Source organism: Hipposideros armiger, unplaced genomic scaffold, assembly GCF_001890085.2.
Source record: "Hipposideros armiger isolate ML-2016 unplaced genomic scaffold, ASM189008v1 scaffold_22, whole genome shotgun sequence".
NCBI classification, from domain to species: domain Eukaryota; kingdom Metazoa; phylum Chordata; class Mammalia; order Chiroptera; family Hipposideridae; genus Hipposideros; species Hipposideros armiger.
The window spans coordinates 6,056,057-6,075,214 of NW_017731372.1; the positions used below are offsets into that span (position 1 = coordinate 6,056,057).

A 19,158-nucleotide genomic window follows, 5' to 3' on the forward strand; every position below is an offset into this window, starting at 1 on the left:
CGGCTGCTCAGCTCGGGCTGGCATCGAACCGCTGTTGCTCAGAGCTCAAACTCTTGAGCGAGCTCTTAACCAACTGAGCCACTCGGCCGGCCCTAATTTGTTAAATTTTTAAAAAATCTTATTGGGATTTGATTAGAATTGCATTTAATTTATAGATTAATTTGGAGAGAAGTGCCATGTTTACAATATATGTCTTCCCATTCCTAAACTTACTATATCGCATTTTGGGTTTTTCAAAATGTCCTTCAATAGTGTTTTATAAACTCACGTAATAAAGATGGTTATAAGAGTGCTGCCCGCTTGCTTCATTGAGAACTGCATTATTTAAGGGAATGGATATGATAGCCATTCTGTAATGCATGTAGAGAAATGTTTCAAAACGTAATAAAAATGGTTATAAGAAAAAAATAGTGTTTTATAAATTTCTCTATTTTTACACATCTTTCATTTCTTAGATACCTTACCTTTTTGTAGCTGTTATAAATGGTAACGTTTTAGGATTACATATAATTCAATATTGCTGGTGTTTGGGAACACCGCTGATTTTTATTTGCTGAACTCTACTGGTTTATCTAGTTTTAATTAGATTCTTTTAAATGTAGATAATCAAATCATTTCCAAGTAATGAGGGGTTTTGTCTTTTCTCGAACTTTACACATTTTTTTGTCTTATTACATTGATTAGAACCGTCAGTGTTTAATAGTAGTGGTAATAAATGGTCACAATATTTTAAAATTATGAATAAATGTTAGTTTCATCAAATATTCCTTTTGTATCAACTGAGACCTTATATTTATTTAAACAACTTTATTGAGGTATAATTCACATGTTTGAATTTTGACAAATGTACAAACCTATGTAAGCATCACCACAATCCAGACATAGAACATTTTCTATCACTCACGAAGTTCCCCTGTGTCCCTGGATCATGTCCTCTTTGTCTCTAACTGTAATAATATGGTGAATTAACACTGACAGGTTTTTCTGATCGCTTTCTTTGCATTCATACAAAACCACCACTTTCTCATTAAGTATTTTTCCTTTCATACACTGTTGAATGAAATTTACCTGTATTTTATTTAGTATATTTTCCTATAGTATAATTGCATCCACAGTCACACACACACAAATGAACGTGGTGTTTTATAACGTACTGTCCCTTTCCATTTTTGACATCAAGGTTATACTGCCATCATAACACTTTGTAAATGTAGAGGCTGTTTTTCAAAGGGAGGATAAGATTCATCTATAAACTCTCTGAGCCGTTTGTGTGTGTGTGTGTGGCGGGGGAGGGCGGCAGATGATATGTGACTTAACTGATTTAGTACTTTTCTTTTTTCTGGTTCATATAAATGTTTAGTGTGTATATGCTTTGGGATATGCTTTTGTAATTTTCTATATTTATCCAATGGTGTTTTGGACAAAGACGGGGAGTTTGTGAACTTCCAAGCCAACTTGACTAGAAGTCTAAGATACTTTTAAAAACACAAATCAGCTTTCATTCCTCTGCTTAAAATCCTAAAATATCCCAATTTAAAAATATATATAATAAGCTTCAAACTTCTTAGCATTCCCTTACATGAGGGGCTCCCACTTACCTCTCCAGATCATTCCAGGCACTTGTCCTTTTTGCTCTAGTCTAGCCCATGGTTCATCTTTCAGTTCTGTGCAAGTGCCTCGCTTTCACACATGCTTTGCGCCAGTGCCTTGAAAGTTGCCATCTTCTCAGTTTTTCCTTTTCGTTGAACTGCTACCTCCTCAGAGAGGTATCTTCCCCACGCACCCTAATTAAAATAGCCTCTCTTCAGTTCTCTATCATAACACTTGTTTGTTCCCATAATAGCATTTGTTACAATGCATGAGTATTTGTGTATTCCTTTGTGTATGCTCGCTCACAAAACTGAAAGCTCGGTGAGCTTTTTTACTTGAGTTTGCATTATATGTATGTAGCCAGCGTATAGCACCATGCTCAGTAAATACTGAATGACGTACTCATCCATGCATTCAGCGTATTTACTGAATGTCGACTATATGCCAGAACTGTTCTCTGGGGAGGAGCAGCAGCAGCAAGGCCCTTGCTCTATGGAGCTTACGTTCTAGTGGGAACAGAAAAGTATAAACACATCTAAAAGTGAATAAGTCACGTCAGTGCTAGGGTGCTGCGTCTAGGTGATGGGAAACACTTTTCTGAGGAAGTAACAAGAAGGAATTTATCTTGTGACAAGAGGAAGAACATTTCAATTAGGAGAGCTAGAACAAGGTTCCCAAGTCAAGAATGGGCTTGAATATTTATGGAACCAAAGACCACCGAGGCTGTACTGAAGCGAATAGATAGAGCATTACGGGATGAGGTTAGAGACTTGGCTGAGGCCAGATGACACAAGCCAGGAGTCTGAAAGTCTTGGGCACCTGAAGAGAGAGACACAGCTCTTCGGTACTGAAGGAGCTGGTGAGGCTCAGGTGGGAGTGGAAGCAGAGGATTATATACCTGCGGCCCAGCAGGTGTGTTCAACAGATTTGTTTAAGTTGTAGCTTAGGGTTAGCTTCCAGAAAGTCATAAATTGCTTAGTTTTTGGTTTCATTTTTACAAGGGACGCTACTTTACAATCCATGGTTCTTATTCATGCCTTTAGTTGCTCCTTCAGAAGCCAGCACAAGCCAGACATCGTATGTGATACGTACTTGCTCATTCAGGCTCATAGACTCATAAACTCCATTGGAAAGAGAAAGGATGCACTCACTTAAATGCTTTTTTGCTGAATTTCTGAATTTGTGCAGTCTTTGGAAGTTCATGTTTCCTAGTTTAGTCAGTGCAGTGGCCTGAAAGCAAAACTAGATTGATTACTCAATCTTTCATTTCCACTTTTTCATTTCCCTATGTTTTAGAAAGCAAGTGACTAGGGAAGGCAGTGTCCTCAAGGGTGCCTAACTTCCACATTTTTAAGAGCGCACTTTTTTTTTTAAATATCCTTGCATCAGTCTCCTGATTAGCTGTCTACCAATAAGATGAGCTTTCATTTGTCAGTTGTAATCTTTTGTGATTCTATTAATAAAACTAATAATTGCTTCCATATTGTCTTCTTTTTAAAAATGTTCTTTGAAGTTCGTAGAGACTTTTTTTTCCTCTGTCCTTCACTAAACACATAGTGATGACCAGGAGCTATTTTAAGTTTCTCTGCAGTAGACCTGATCACACTTCCAGATCTTGTGCTGACCCTACAAGCAGAGGACTTGGAGGCAGGTCTTCTTTCCTGAAAACGCCTGTTTGCTTAAGCCACTGCCAGAATATTTACAGGTAGCCACCCACTTCAGATGGTAATGTTTCAACAATTCACATTTAATCTTAGCTTTGGAATTTCAAACACATTTCTTCCTGAAAAAAATTTACAGATGGTAACATAAATGTGCAAGGCTACTCTTTAAAGACCCATTTAACCTATCTTGTAGCTGAAATACTACACATTTGTGATGGAAAATATTAGGAAAGTCACATTTAGATGCACATTAGTTCCACTACATGGTGTTTACATAGGATTTGGGGGGAACAGTTTGGACTCCTACTAAACACCTTTGTGCATGGTGAGAGGGTAAATAATGATGCATTGGAAATACACCTGGAGGAAGCCCATCCCCATCTACGTGGCAGGGACCAGCCACCAGTATGGGAGACATTCTGAAGTCAAGTATTTGTGTATCAGGAGTCTCATATGCCCATATGAGTTACAGAAATAATCTTGAGTGAGGGAGTGAAAAGTTTTATGTTTTGAAATTTCCTAAGCACATATTAATGTTCCAAAATGCTTTTTTGATGCATTTACAGATAACATAGTCACATATTATTTTTGTGTTTGTTCCCCCCCCCTTTGTATATATTTTATCTTTTTTTATTAGTTTCAGGTGTACAAAACATAATTAAGACATTTACACCCCTCACTCATAAAGTGATAACCCCACCAAGTCTACTACCCCGCTGACATTGTACATAGCTGTTAACAATACCATTGACTCTATTCCCTATGCTGTACTTTACATCCTGTGACTATATATATACATATATATATTTAATTATAGTTGATTCAATATTTTATATTAGTTTCAGGTGTATAGCGCAGTGGTTAGGATTTATATAATCTACAGTATTGAGTGATCCCCCCAATAAGTCTACCCATCTGACATCCTACATAGCCTTTACAACACTGACTATATTCCCCATACTGTATTTCACATCCCCGCGACTATTTTGTAACTACCAATTTGTACTTCCCAGTTCCTTCACCTTTCTCACCCATCCCCCAGCCCCCTCCCATCTGGCAACCATCAGTTTGTTTTTTGTACCTATCAGCCTTATTTCTGCTTTGTTCGTTTATTCTGTTCCTTAGATTACACATACAAGTGAGATCATATATTTGTCTTTCTCTGACTGACTTGTCTTTTTCTGACTTATTTTACTTAGAATAATACCCTCTAGGTTCATCCATGTTGTTGCAAATGGTAAGATTTTATTCTTTTTATGGCAGAGTAATCCTCGTGGGTTTCTTTGAATAAATTCCCAGGAGTGGAATTGCTGGGTCATAAGGTAGTTCTATTTTTAATTTTTTGAGGAACCTCCATACTGTTTTCCATAGTGGCTGCACCAATTTGCAATCCCACAAACAGTGCACGAGGGTTCCCTTTTTTAAAAAATCTTTGTGTGTTTGGTTTTATTCGTAAAATTATTGATTCTCCTTAGTTTTCAATGAAAGGAATTTAATTCACTTAAAAAAAGGTACTATAACATTAATAGTTAAAACAGATTTAACTGTAGAATTGTTCTATTTTTAATACTTTACCGGACATAATTTATTTTTATTTTAAGAGCTTTTCATTATGTTGGAGTTAATTTTTTACCATTGTCAACTTATATTCTTATGAGTATAGTATAATTTTTGGCAAAGTGGTATTTTGGAAAGTTACATATAGAATATAGAAAAGTAGTATTTGCTTTGGATTCTAGGAGGCGTGGGTTCTAATTTTGTTCTAGATAACACATCTCAGATCTCACAGCTTGTTTCCTTATCTATAAAAGGAGGCTGATGAAACCTGCTTGCCTCACAGGGTTGCTAAAGGTATTAGATAAAACTGGTTGGCAGCATATGCCAGCCCTACTACTGTAGGAAAGGGCTATCAAAGGATCAAGCAGGGAATGCTTTCATGCCATTGTTTCTCTTCCCTGAATGTTTTTTTTCCCCATAGCCAAGTTTCTCAAAAGACTAATCTACACTCATCAGCTTCACTTTTAATCTCTCACTTTTTCAAAATGTCAGTAGTATTCAGTATTAATATTGTCATGACTGTGTAAATGTTCTTCAGTATGAGTCAGGCAATCATTACTATGAGTATATTTTCTTTCTTGAACAGCTTCCCATCCCCCGTTGGAATGATAATTGCTTTATTTTCCTGTTCACTTTGTTTGCTATTGTGTCTGTCACTAATTCTTTCCCAGACACTTCAGTAGAACTGTAAAATTCCTCTCAATATGGTAAACACTTAGGGCTATCTATCAAATCCATTTTTAAAACCTTTTCCTTTTTCTTGGAGCTATTCCTCTGGGAGCCTTTGTCTTCCTATTCTAATCTGGACTGGTTGATCTGTAGGCCTGGCGCAAGGCTTATATCCTGTCTGTTCCTTTTCTCATTACCCTGGGAATTTCCTTTACTGCTCTTCTGTTTTGGATCATGTTTCCTGGTTCCTGTGTTTTCTTCTTTCTTGATTTATTCCCTTGTTTTGGTATAGCACATTCTCTACCACCCCACCTCCTATCCCCACTCCCCCCTAGCCCTCCAGCGCCAAATCCTCTTTTAAGGCAACTCGGTACAACACCTGTGAAGCTTTTACTCCCCTTTCAGTCCTCTGTTGGGTTGACCTCACCTCTTTTGCGCCTCCGCAGCACCCTGTCATAGCCTTGTCCATCATACGGACTGACACCTACTCTACCTGTCAGGCACTGTCTTCAACACTAGGGAGTCCAAGATTAAGAGAGTGAGGTTCTTGTTCTCAAGGGAGTTCTGAGAAATAAGTATTAATAACACCTTGGTTCTCACTGGAGACAGTACTGCCCCCTAGCGGCCTTTTTTTAAAAAAAAGTCGGAGTTGCAAAGTGTTTGGTTACCACAGTAACGGAAGAGGTACAGCTGGCATTTTGTAGCCAGGAGCCAGGAATACTCAATGTCTTATATGTCCAGCACAGCTTTAGAATATTCCGCCAGATATTCATGTATGAAAATATGTTTATAATTATTCCAAGCCTAGGACCTAATTCATTTTAAACACAAACCCAAACTGCTCTTGGCACTTTTTACATTGTCATTGCTTATGCAACAGATGGAAAACAAATTGTTGTTCATCAATGTGGGTTTATAGACATATTTTTAAAACAAGTAGCATGTATTTATTAAAAAATTAAGGATCACTTGGATGATAGATTATTTTGTAAATCATGCAGTAATAGTGAAGAAGATAATTTGTCTTGCCCTGTACATAACAGTGATGCAACTTTCTAGAGTACATATTAAAAAATATGTTGTTCATTGTGTATATGCATGTATGTATTGAAGAATAGCATACAGTACACAGCTTGATGAATTTATACACACACATACACATAAATACATGCTACTACCACCTTTACCTAGGTATACTGAGTGTCTGCATAGTTGAGAAATGTAGGATAAACTTATTTTTAAACAGTATGCTAGTTAGATTTTCAAACAATGTGCCCATTATGTTTTTATGTGTACACTAACTACAATCCTTAGACTATAGGGGGATATGAACTTGGATAGGAAAAAAATTACGTTGTTATTTTTACTAACTTCAAACTGAAATCGAGCATTTCCTTCTATTCTGAGTGCAGGAAATGGTGGTGGTATTAGCAGTACCTATAACTTTTTTTACTGCTAGAAGCCACAGATATTTTCAGTTTCAGTCGTTGCAGATACCTCACAATATTGTCAGGACTCATTATCTTCATATTACGGTAATTAGATCTGCCACTCGATGTTGTTATGTAAATCATTAATAGTCACATATACTACCTATACAATTTTTAATAATTGTAGTTTTAAATTTTATTTTAAAACATTCTGAATTCTAGAGTGAGCAAAGCTAATGTGTAATGGAAATCACATGAATGATTGCTTTTTGTAGAGAAGATTGACTGAGAAAGGGGCACAAGAGGACTTTTTGGGGTGATGGAAATGTCCCATGTGTCCTGGTATATTATTTGTCAAAGGTGATTGAATGCTAAACTTAAGATTTACATTTCATTGTATGTAAATTGTACCTGAATTTAAAAACAAATACATGAAAAAATATTCTGAAAAGGGTCCATTCTACGAAACCTCTGGTAACAAAAATGGTTAAGAACCCTTTCTTGAGACAGTCATGTTGCCTTTGCCTTTCTCCTTTGAGTGCCTTCTTTCTCTCAGTTGCTTTTGCTGTTCATTTCCTTTTTCTTATAAAAGCGTTCTTACTTTTTAGAGCTAAGGGAAGTCAGAAAAGAAAAATAACAGCTATGAAAGATTCTTTTCTTGGCTTATGTGCCTACATATAAGCCAAGTCTCTCGAAGCCAATAAAAGCTATGATCATTCTAACATAGCTACGTACGTGCTCACACTTCCAAGAAATTTCTAAAAGCTAATTTGTAGATGATTTCATAATGGAATAATTTTTCTCATATCCAAAGATTAGAAGAAAATAAAATAGAAATAAGCATCAAGGAAGTAAGGCAAAAGAAAAATTAATATTAATGACAATCTATTCTAGATTTTTTTTCCCCCAGAAATTACATCCAGGTATCTTTGATGGAGTGTGATGAAAATTCTAAGTCCAAATATATTTACTTTTATAAAATTCATAGTAGTACAAACATCAAATATTAGCCAATGTTTATTTTAAAACACGACAGTGCTTGAAGATGTTAAACAGAGTGGTAGATAATATAGAGAACAAACATTAGGCTTTCTTTTGGGGGCACATAGTGTTAAGACGACTCATAATACAACTCTCGTTGTGTATCATCTTATAACAGTTTTGCTCTACTGTTGCAATGTTGTCAGTCTTTTTATTTATCTGGATTAACAGGACACTTGTTTTAATAGATGACAAAGTATTGTAAGAAAGATTGAGCTAAGGTGAATTGTCCTAACGGATGTTTGTCCAGGTAGCATCTACTTGCCTTTTTATGATTTGGTGTTAGATAAAAAACCTAAAATACTGTTTGGCGGTTTCTTTGCAGCCTCTCATGTGGAAAATTTGAAATGCAGAGGAGAAACAGTAGCTAAGCAGATGAGTGAAGCCATGAAGGTAAGAGCTACGTACTAAAAAATTATAAAATGAACAAAATGTGTAGGTAGGTATTTGCTTTTAACCCCACATGTGTTTTAGTTTACTGTAATAGGAAATCTCAATACTCTTTTAAATAGATCTTTAATGAATTTATTAAGCAGCAGTGGCACTTGGAATAACTACCATTTATTAGGTACCTACTATGTGCCGGTATTATACCTGGCTTCTTTAAAAGTTGGTTATATTTTTGAGTTCTGAGAGCAGTCCAACAGTTTTGGATAATAATACCAGCTGATATTTCATGAGCATTTAGTATAGGTCAGGAATCATCTAACTGCTTTTCATATATTACTTCATTTAATCCTTACAATAACTCTATGAGATAGGTACTGCTATTTTCCTATTTTACAAATGAGGAAACTGAGGCACAGACTAATTAGATTGTCTGAGTAAATAATTCAGCCAGGATTTAACCCTGGTAGTTTGGCTCCAGAGCCTGTACTCTTTTTTTTTTTTTTTTAATTCCATTTTTTATTTTTGTTTTTTTCTTAAAGATTTTATTGGGGCATTGGGGAAAGGGAACAGCCAAGTTGTTGTCCTTCAGTCTTAGTTGTGGAGGGTGCAGCTCGCTCAGCTCCAAGTCCAGTCACCATCCGACTGCCCACAGGCAGCTTGAGCTCAGTTCAAGGTGCCGTGTTCAATCTTAGTTGTGGGTGGACGTGGCCCACCATCACATGTGGGAGTTGAACCAGAAACCTTGTTGCTAAGAGCGCATGCTCTAACCACTGAGCCATCCGGCTGCCCATTGGTAGCTCAGGGCAGCTCAGCTCAAGATCCGTGTTCAATCTTAGTTGCAGGTAGGCATAGCCCACCATCCCATGTGGGAGTTGAACTGGCAACCTTGTTAGGAGCACGTGCTCTCACAACTGGGCCATCCTGCCACCTGTTGGCAGCTCAGAGGCAACTCAGCTTGGGTGCAGCTCGCTGGCCCATGTGGAAATTGAACCGGCGACCTGGTTGCTCAGAGCTCGCGCTCTTAACCAACTGAGCCACTTGGCCGGCCCCCAGAACCTATATGCTTAACCACTATTTTATACTGCATATCAAATTAGAGTCTTAATATTATTATAACAAAAATGTGTATATTCCTTGCATTTATTTTACAGAAACAGGAAAACGTTTGTATTTCTAGCACTGTATATGAAAATTATTTTTAAATTCCATCATAATCTCCCTTGATCTTAAAATTTCTATAATGTTGTTTTGTGGTTTGTATTGAGTCCATGATTTCCTGGTGCTGATGATTCCTTCATAGCCTGTTCTTGATCAGGAGGTGACGAACTGGCAGGTGGGCTGTGCTGAGACCCAGCCCACCACTTGTTCTTGCAAATAAAACTTCATTGGAATACAGTCATGTCCATTCATTTTCTTACTGTCTGTGGCTTCTTTCCAGTGAAAGAGTTGAATAATCGTAAGAGAGATGTAAGGCCCTCCCACCCCCACCCCAGCCTAAAATATTTACTATCAATACATAGCCCTTTACAGGAAAAGTGTGCTGATTCCCTGCTCTTGATGATGATTAAGATTTCTAAAATACTTAGTAGCCTAAAATGTGGAATTTCAGACCTTAAAGCCTTAGCCCTGCAAGTCTGTTACCTCCTCTACTACCCAAGCTTTATTTCACTACCAGGCATTTGGAGGAATAGAACATATCTGTTCAGTCTTAGCTTTTAATTACAATTCCTCAGCTAAAACTAGTATTTTAAGGGAAAGTTTAATATCCATGACCCAAAAAATTAGGTCTTAGAAAAAGCCTTCACCCGAAGAATTAAATTTGAGAGTGTTGTGTCTATCTCTGTATGTGTGTGTATTTCAACCTGAGACTAACGTGGAGCATTACTGTTGTTTGTTTACTTTTGTAAGTCCCTGCCTGCATTAATTGAACAAGGAGACGGATTTTCCCAAGTTTTAAAGATGCAGCCTATTATCCATCTCCAGAGAATCCATCAAGAAGTCTTTTCCAGTTGTTCTAGGAAACCAGATGTTAAACCTGAGAACTTGATAACACAAATAGAAACCACACCAACAGAGACTTCTCCCAGGAAAGCTACTGACATAGTACTGAAAAGAAAGCAAACTAAAGACTGCCCCCAGAGAAAATGGTATCCATTGCGGCCAAAGAGAATTAATCTTGATACGTAAGTTCTTTTTCTTGATCCTGGGAGTCAAAATTAAGCACTGTCAACATTTATATTACAGTCTAATGCCCAGAAAGGACTTCATTTAAAACAACAAGTAACTCCTTAGTGATTTCTGTATACAACTATAGTAGCTCTGTGCTGGGATATGATGTAATATTGTATTTCTTTCCTCACCATTTCATCTATAGTCGATGAAAATCATATTTTAAAAAGGATGGCACAAAGCCCATCATTGGGTATTAAGAGTGCAAACTTTGGCTGTTTTTAAATGCCATCAACTCTTGGTTGCCTTACAGCTTTTGTGGAATTTCATGAATTTTTCCGGATATACATCTTTCTTTAAAAAAGAGCTGTGCAACAGTTTAAGTGTTGAAATGAATCACCAGTTCTGCACAGGAACAAATGCAGTTTCTTTGGTTTTTTTCCAGTGCAGTTTAATTTATTGAATTAATGTGCAGATGAGCAAGACTGCCTTTCACTTTGTCACTCCAAATTCAGCAAATTTGGATTTGTGGTATTAATTTTAGGAGGTTTTTGTTTGTGTTTTTGTTTTTTTAGTTTCAGGTGTATGAAACAATGTAATAGTTAGACACTTCACCCAGCAATTTTGTTTTTGTTTTGTTTCATAAGACTAAGAAAGCTATTACTTGTGTAAGACTTTCTCTTAGAAATAAAAATTGGCATGTAGCCAGTGTTTCTTGCCCACACATTTGTTTTCCATAGACTTTTTAACTTTTACACATAATTTGACTTGGGACTAATGGTTTCTTTTCAAGATTTCTCATTGTTTCTTTGTAGATGATTCCAGCTCAAAAAATACATATATATCAGATTAATACATTAACAAATTGTCATTGTGGAACAAATAGAGATGTTAACTATTTTACATTTAAAGATGTTTCTATGTCAAGGATGTGATCATTGGTAGAAGTCTGAGAAAGCTATATTACCCATACTTCTAACGTTTAACTACAGCTTCTTATAGCTCTTATTGTGTCTCTCATTCACATTAATACAGTGTAGGCAGGACCATCTAACTTAACAAGTGTTTCCCCTTTTGATGACTGTATAACTTCATTCATTTGCAGAGGAATTTACTAATCATGAGATTGGAAAAGCTGTAGTTCTCTTTTACTAATTATAAATGTCTAAGTGTGACAGAAAGTCTGTCGCAAAAAACTTACAAAGACACTTTATTGCATTCTGTATTTTAATGTTACAGTTTGGGATCTGTATATTTGTATAAAGCAGTATGTTTTTTATTAAAATAATGTACAGACTGAAATCTTGATACAGTGTGTTTTTAAGAGTTGTCTTAGGCATTCTTGAGCTCAGCTTTGGTTGGATGGGAGGCCAGCACTTTGCATTTCAGAACATACTAAATTTCACTTTTAAATTGTGTTGAGGCTACAGGATATTGCTATTCAAAGACAGTATTATTTCATATTACAAAATTCTGTAAAATTCCCTCCAAAAGCCTGCAAACCAAAGAATTGTTAATTCTTCTAGGTTAGATAATTGCATTGTGATTATAAAATATTTACTTTTTTAAAGAGATACATAGTGATATACATAGAGTTTAATGGACTTGATGTCTTGGATTTGCTATGAAATATGTCAGCAAAGAAAAAAAGGAATGGAATAGATGAGGCAAATTGTGGCAAAAACCTTGATAATGTTGCATTTGTGTAATGGATATGTACTTTCTACTCTTGTATCTGTTTGGAAATTTTTATAATAAAAATTTTATTTTAAAACCCCCAGACAGATAGCTGAAGCTTGAAATCCCTCGAGATCCCAAAGTTTCACTCCACAGTTGTAGCAGAGGCTCAGCTCAAGTCGTTGTCTTCAATCTAGTTGCAGGGAGTGCAGCTCTCTGGCCCATGTGGGAATCGAACTGGCAGCCTTGTTGTTCAGAGCACGCATTCTAATCAGCTGAGCCACACCCGGCCACCACTACATTTTTAAGAAGAGAAATTGTCTGCATAGGCTAAGCTCAGCTAAGGTAAGCTAGCTAGCTATGATAAAAAATAAGAAAGTCTGTAGTTGTAGGGAATGTTGAAGGAAAAAATAGAAAATCATATGTTACCCTCCCTATGGTAAAGGCAGATTGGACAGAACCTTAAAATTTAATTTCTATGAGAACCAAAACAAACCCAAAAAAACACAACACAAGAAGGTCAAATCTAGTTCCATGGGAGCTAGCTTCTAAAATCAGTGAAGAGAAATCTGTGTTTTCCAAACTTCAGCCATTAGAAACTGTATTAGTCTGCTTGAGTTTCTTTAACAAAAAGACCACAGCCTAGGTGGCTTAAACAACAGAAATTTAATTTCTCACGGTTCTAGACACTTGGAAGTCCATGATCAAGGTGCTGGCATATTTGGCCGCTGGCGAGGGTCCTCTTCATTTCGTTGGCAACGGGAGGAGGGAGTCCTGGTGTCGCTTTTTATAAGGACATTAATCCTACTGGATCAGGACCCCATTCATATGACTTATTCAACTTTAATGACTTCCTTAGAAGCTCCGTCTCCAAATACAGCCACACTAGGGGTTAGGGCTTCAACATGGATTTTGAGGGGACACAAACATTCAGTTCATTAACATTAACAACAGACATCTTATCCTAGACCTCTGTGCCTGCATCTTTATGGCTTGGGCTGCATAGAGCACAAAGTTAATAAAATCAAACTTTTTTATTTGCTTTAAAGCATAGCTATCTCTAAGACTGAGTTGGTTTGACTTCTGTCGAAGACCTTGCTTTTCCCTTCACTCATTTATCTGTTTAACAAATACACATTAGGCATCTACTCAGTTCAAAAGTCGGAGAGGCTCAGAGCATCGTGTGAGCCAGATCTTCGATTTCAGATTTCTGCTCACCATTCAGTTAAATAGCATTGGGCAAGTTACCCGACCTCTGCATGCTGCACTTTTCTCACTTGTAAGATGGTGATGGTAATACCTACCTCGTAGCATGATTGTGAGAAGTAAATAAGTTCATAATATAAAGTCCTTAGACTAGTGCTTGGCACTTAGCGATCATAGTGAGCATTCTATAAAGCACTATTATTGGTGTGATAGGGGAAGTGAAAACACTCCTAGGATAAGCATTGTCTTCAAGAAGCTCATATTCTAGTGAGAGTGAGCGTGTGAACGCCAATCCTACAATGTAGGAAATGCATTATGGATACATGTGTGGGTACCTGGGGAGAAGTCATGGAATTGTGGAGGAGGTGACATGTGAGCAGTCTTGAATATTTTAGGCAAATAATCGGGGAGGAAGATTCCTGGCAGTGTTGAGAGACTTTGTGAAAGCAGGTGGCTGTGAGAGAGCATGGTGGGCTGGTGGACCATCAGGCAAGTCTATATATGGGTCTTGTCTAAAGAGACTGCTACCGGTGAAGGGATAGGCAGGTCAGCTCTTGAGAACTTTGTCCTTCTTGGAACTGGTTATAAGCAGCTGTTAACTCCCACAGGGGAGGGGAACAGAAGCGGAAATTTATTGGATCCATTTTGCTCCTGAGAATTGAAGACATGTCCACACAGCAACTTGTACATGAATGTTTATAGCAGCAACTCCAGTGTCTGTCAACTGAGGGATGGATAAATAAAATGTGGTATATCCAATCAAAGGAATATTATTTGCCAATAGGTATGACACATGTTACAATGCGGATGAAACTTGAAAACATCCCAACTGACAAAAGTCACAGAGTCTTTGGTATGACTTCATTTCTATGAAATGTCCAAAAGAGGCAATTCTATAGAAACAGAAGATAGATTAGTGGTTTTCTAGGGTTGGAGGAAGGGAGAAGGTGGGAGGAACGGGGAGTGACTGGTAATGGGTATGGGCTTTCTCTCAGGGCTGATGAAAATGCTCTAAAATTGAGAGTGCTGATGGATGCTTGGTGAATATACTAAAACCACTGAACTGTGTATTTGAAATCGGTGAATTGTATGGTGTGCGAAGAATATCTCAATTTAAAAAGAGAGTAAAGAAATAGAAATAGTACAAGAAACATTCCCAGATTCTAGGACTCCAGATGAAGAAAGCCCTCTGAGTATTCAGCACAAGGAATGAACAAGACAAGAAACAATGAAGTGAAATCGCCCCTACCAAGGCACATCACTGAGAAATGTTAAAGAGAAGTTCCTAGGGGCCGGCCGAGTGCCGCGATGGTTAAGAGCTGGCTTGGGGCCGGCCGAGTGCCGCGATGGTTAAGAGTTGGCTTGGGGCCGGCCGAGTGGCGCGATGGTTAAGAGTTGGCTTGGGGCCGGCCGAGTGGCGCGATGGTTAAGAACTGGCTTGGGATGCCAGAAGGCCCTGGTTCAGATCCCACATATGAGGGGGCCAGTGACACTGCCCTCTGCAGCTAAGATGCTGAACAACAGCTCAACCTGGAGCTGGGCTGCCATGAGTCGCCAGAGACGGCGTAGGCTGCAGCCCCTGCTGCAGTGGGTTGCCATGGGCTACTGTATGTAGCCAGCAGCCAGCGTGAGCGGCCAGCAGCCGCAGTGAGCAGCCGTCTAGAAGCCGGCGACTGATGTGCCTCGCCTGGGAGGAGCACAATGATGGTGCCAACTTGGGCCAGTGAAGCAACGTCCTCCACAACTAGACTGAAGAACAAAACGACAGCAACTTGTCTGTTCCCCTTCCCCCAATTCCCCAGCTCTGTTCCCATCCCCCCAATGCCCCAGTAAAAATCTTTAAAAAAAAAAAAAAGAGAGAAGTTCCTAAAAGCTTCTACCAGGGGGAAAAGATCATAACAGAGAATTGGAATGGCATCAAATGACTGAACAGCAATCCTGAATCTAGAAGTCTACTCTAGAGCAATAGAATCTGGAAATGCTCAGTATAAATTATTTGCAACTTAGGATTCTATACAAGCTACCAATCAAGTGTGAGGTTAGCCAAAAGCCATTCTCAGACATGCCACATCTAAAATGAAATAAAATAATAAAATACAAATTTACCTTTAAAGCACCCTATATGGGGATACTACTAGAGGATGTGCTCTACTACAAAGGGGAAACCAAAAAAGAGGTAGGTACTGGATCTGGAAAAGAGAGGCTTCAAGATAGCGGCAAACTCAGGTCCACAGGACACTATTCAGATTGGGAGAAGAGTCCAGTCAGTTCAGATGGGAATACAAATACATAGGCCTCCGAAAGATATTTTCAGGAGGAGAAAATGGTACTGACAACATGAGTGATAGTTTTACCTGGACAATTGTATCAAGGAGAGTATTCAAATGTTCACAGAAACCAAAGACTCGGACATTTATTCATTACATCCAAGAAGAAAGTTGTACACGAGAGGTAATCGTAGTTACAGATTGGCTCCACAGTGAACAGTCTTTATAGAGACATAGTAATGAGCACCCCCAATCTGAGTTCAACAAAAAGCGGGGACAGTTAACATTGGAGGGTAAGAGGACTGGGAAGTAATGATGACTACAGCACGGGCACTGGCCAGTCGGAAGGACAGTGGTCAGAGCACTGGAGCGGGGCCTGGGGGGTCCCCGTCGCTGCTTGGTCCTGCAGAAGTCCAGGGCGTCCCAGGATAGGAACTGGAGCGGTCGGCGAGGGGGGGGGCTGGGGGGGGCGCTGAGGAAGCTTCTGTCCCAACCAGTCCAGGAGTTCACTTTGCAATACCGAAACAGCTCAGATGGTTCTAGATGTGTGCCATCTGAATATCAGCCATGAAACGGGAAAGTTGGACAGTGAAACCTTCACCACAACTGAAAGTGCATCATCTCTAGCTGAATCAAGAGACAGCATAATACAGATATTATTCAGGACATACCAGAAAAAAACAGCTAAGAGTAGAAAGTGGTTAACTTTGTGGATGAACCTAGGTAAGGGAAGTGGGCCAAGGGCCTGATTTTTGTTGTTATAATAAGCCTTATAGGTTTGATACTTTAAATTATGTGCCTAAAATAAATTTGATGTATAAATGATTTAAAAACGAATACAAATGCAAATGAATATGAATTATCTTCAGTACTATCTTTACATCATTGAAAATGAAGATATAAATTATATGCCAGAGGCTTTTGCAGGGTTTAAGTTCCATTACCATGGTGTATTTCAGATAATATTTGTAGTCTCTCTCTTTGGCCGAGAATTTTAGTTTAGGTTTTTTGGAAGTCTTTTTTTTTTCTTCCCCTAACCATTTGTTTTGCAAATAGATTCTATTATCAAGCCTCTGTGTACAAAAATGAAGAAAAAATATTTTTCTAGAGAACCATGGAAGGGTTTGTGGGGATTTTATATGAAAAAAATGTGGGGATTTTATATGAAACTATGTTTATTTGAAGCTTCAGGGGTGAAGAGTCCTCCCATATTCATTGCTGTATGTCTATGCTGCTTGTACCCTGTGGGCCCTTAATAATATTACTTGAATGGATGAATGAATGATTTCCTTTTAACTTTATTAGGGAACAGTGTGTTTTTTCCAGGACCCATCAGCTCCAAGTCAAGTCGTTGTCCTTCAGTCTTAGTTGTGGAGGGCGCAGCAAGCTCAGCTCCAAGTCCAGTCGCTGTTGTTTTGTTTTGGTTTTTGTTGTTGTTTTTTTTCTTCAATCTAGTTGCAGGGGGCGCAGCCCACCATCCCCTGCGGGAGTCAAACTGGCAACCCTGTTTCTCAGAACTCACACTCTAACCAACAGCCACCCAGCAGCTCCAAATGGATGAATGATTTTATATTGCCCATTTCTAACTTCGGTCCCCTAGATCACAATCTCAGATATTAATGACTGTGGCATTCATATTTATTATTTATTGAGCATAGAAGATGGGCAGGGGGTTGGGGGTGAGGGGCGGCGGTGGGATTTAAAGGACTGAGGGCAAATCTCTAGGAAACTGCCTGAAGGAGAACTCCAGTTTTCTGGCTCATCCCTGCACATCAGAACAGAGGATGGTGTTCGCCCCCTCACACTGTCTTCCTCCGGCTGCATTCCCTTGACTCCTGGGTGGCCTGGGAGAGCCAGATCACCGGGCTCCTGGGGCTCCCCTGCTCCGCCTCATTCCTGTGCCTGTGAAAGGTCAGGCCGTCCGTATCATCACCTCAACTAGCCTCACACACAGAATGGCTCCCATGCCTTTGGGCTCACGCCTCGCCATGGGTTTTAAGGCCTCTGTGTGGCTCTGTGGCCCACCTCCTCCATCATGATGGCTCTCTGCCCACTCCTGCCCCTCATGTGACCTTGATGGAACCTTCCTCTCTTCACCAGTCCCTACGTGTCTGAGACTCAAGCATGTCATTTTGTTCCTTCCTACTCTTCTGAGGTCCTGTTCTTCCATAAAGCAGCCAGCAGTTACACTCCCCCTCCCCCTTCAGGGTCCTTGCTGCCTGTGTCATCCCAACAGCCCCTCCGTCCTCGTGCCCAGCCCCCTGCAGCACCAGCCGGTTCACGGCTCTGTCCCTGTTCCTTTGTTCCTACATTTCAGGCTCCTCTTTTGAGCCATTTTACAGTTGAGCATCTCCCGCAGAAGAGTACGTGAGAAAAGGAGAAGAGGGGAGGCTTTGACCTGTGTATCTTGCTTCATCACCCTCTCAAAAAAAAAAAAAAGGTGGGAAAAAGTTAAAATAAGTGTAGGGATATGAATTCTCTCTGACCTCTCTATATGGTACATCTGTCCACCTCTGGTCCTGTGAGGGGTTAGCAGTTAGGAGATGGCAGTGGCAGAATAATAACAGGTGGCCAACTTCTAGGACACCTGGGCACCAGGTGCCACGTATGCCAGCTCCAGAGCCTTAGGATCTTTCCCAGTCACATTCCAAACAATGTTTTGAAATCATTTTTCATAATCACACCTTCCTTCATTCTACAAATACTCAGTGAATCCAAATAGTGTGCTAAGGTGTGTGGATACTGGTAAACCAAGGCCCAGACCCTGCCCACCAGCCATCTGCCATTGGTCCCGAGAGATGTCAGTGGCAGCTGGGAATCCAATCGTGTGGCAAGAGGGGAGCGGAGGGAGGGAAAGGCCCAGGACTGGAGCAGGGAGGGCACATGTGTGATGCTGCTGGGGTTCCAGGCACCCAGAGGGAAGATGAGAGTGAAACTCACTTCTATGGAATTAGCTACTTGCAAGAAATTGTTTTGCCTGGTTTCAGAAACTATGATGCAGTACTAAGAAATTCCTGTAATATACTGGCAAATCTCAATACTGCAGTTTCTCTTTGTTAGAAGCCCAACCCAATCATTCTTCTTTTAAAGACACTTTAAAGACTTGACAAATGCTTCTCTAGAAATACATCTTACTAAAAAATGAATCCTTGTTTCTTTTGTCTTTCACACTCAAAGGGAACAAAAGTTCAAAAACATAAACACATGTTGCATTCTCTCTGACTGGGTGATGGACTCTGACCTCCACCCCCAACCCCAGCCCTCCCTGAAACACTGAACTTAATTTGCTGGGGACTCTGTCCCTCCTCCCCACCCGGCAGCTGTTATGTAAGTCAGAGAGAGGAAGCAGGAGGGACAAGCTTCGATGTGACAACAAAGGGACCATGATCAAGTTTATTCCCTGTGTTGTCTGTGACAGTATTACTCTGGAGATCTCATCATATGGTCTGTATGATGTGCAGATAAGCCTGTGGTTCCCTTCGCTATTTAATACAGCAG

The 19,158-nt window shown here is 39.4% G+C and overlaps 1 protein-coding gene across 2 annotated transcripts in view; it reads left to right on the forward strand.

Moving 5' to 3' along the window:
• The window catches only part of NSL1 (NSL1 component of MIS12 kinetochore complex), a 24,283-nt gene extending 12,471 nt beyond the window's left edge, over positions 1 to 11,812 (forward strand). For both annotated transcript variants that reach the window (XM_019635560.1, XM_019635561.1), the window contains 2 exons: positions 8,277 to 8,344; positions 10,250 to 11,812. In XM_019635560.1, coding sequence (XP_019491105.1) covers positions 8,277 to 8,344; positions 10,250 to 10,528 — 347 coding nt within the window. In that variant the 3' untranslated portion in view covers positions 10,529 to 11,812. The remainder of the gene's footprint in view (positions 1 to 8,276; positions 8,345 to 10,249) is intronic.
• Positions 11,813 to 19,158: the final 7,346 nt, after the last annotated feature.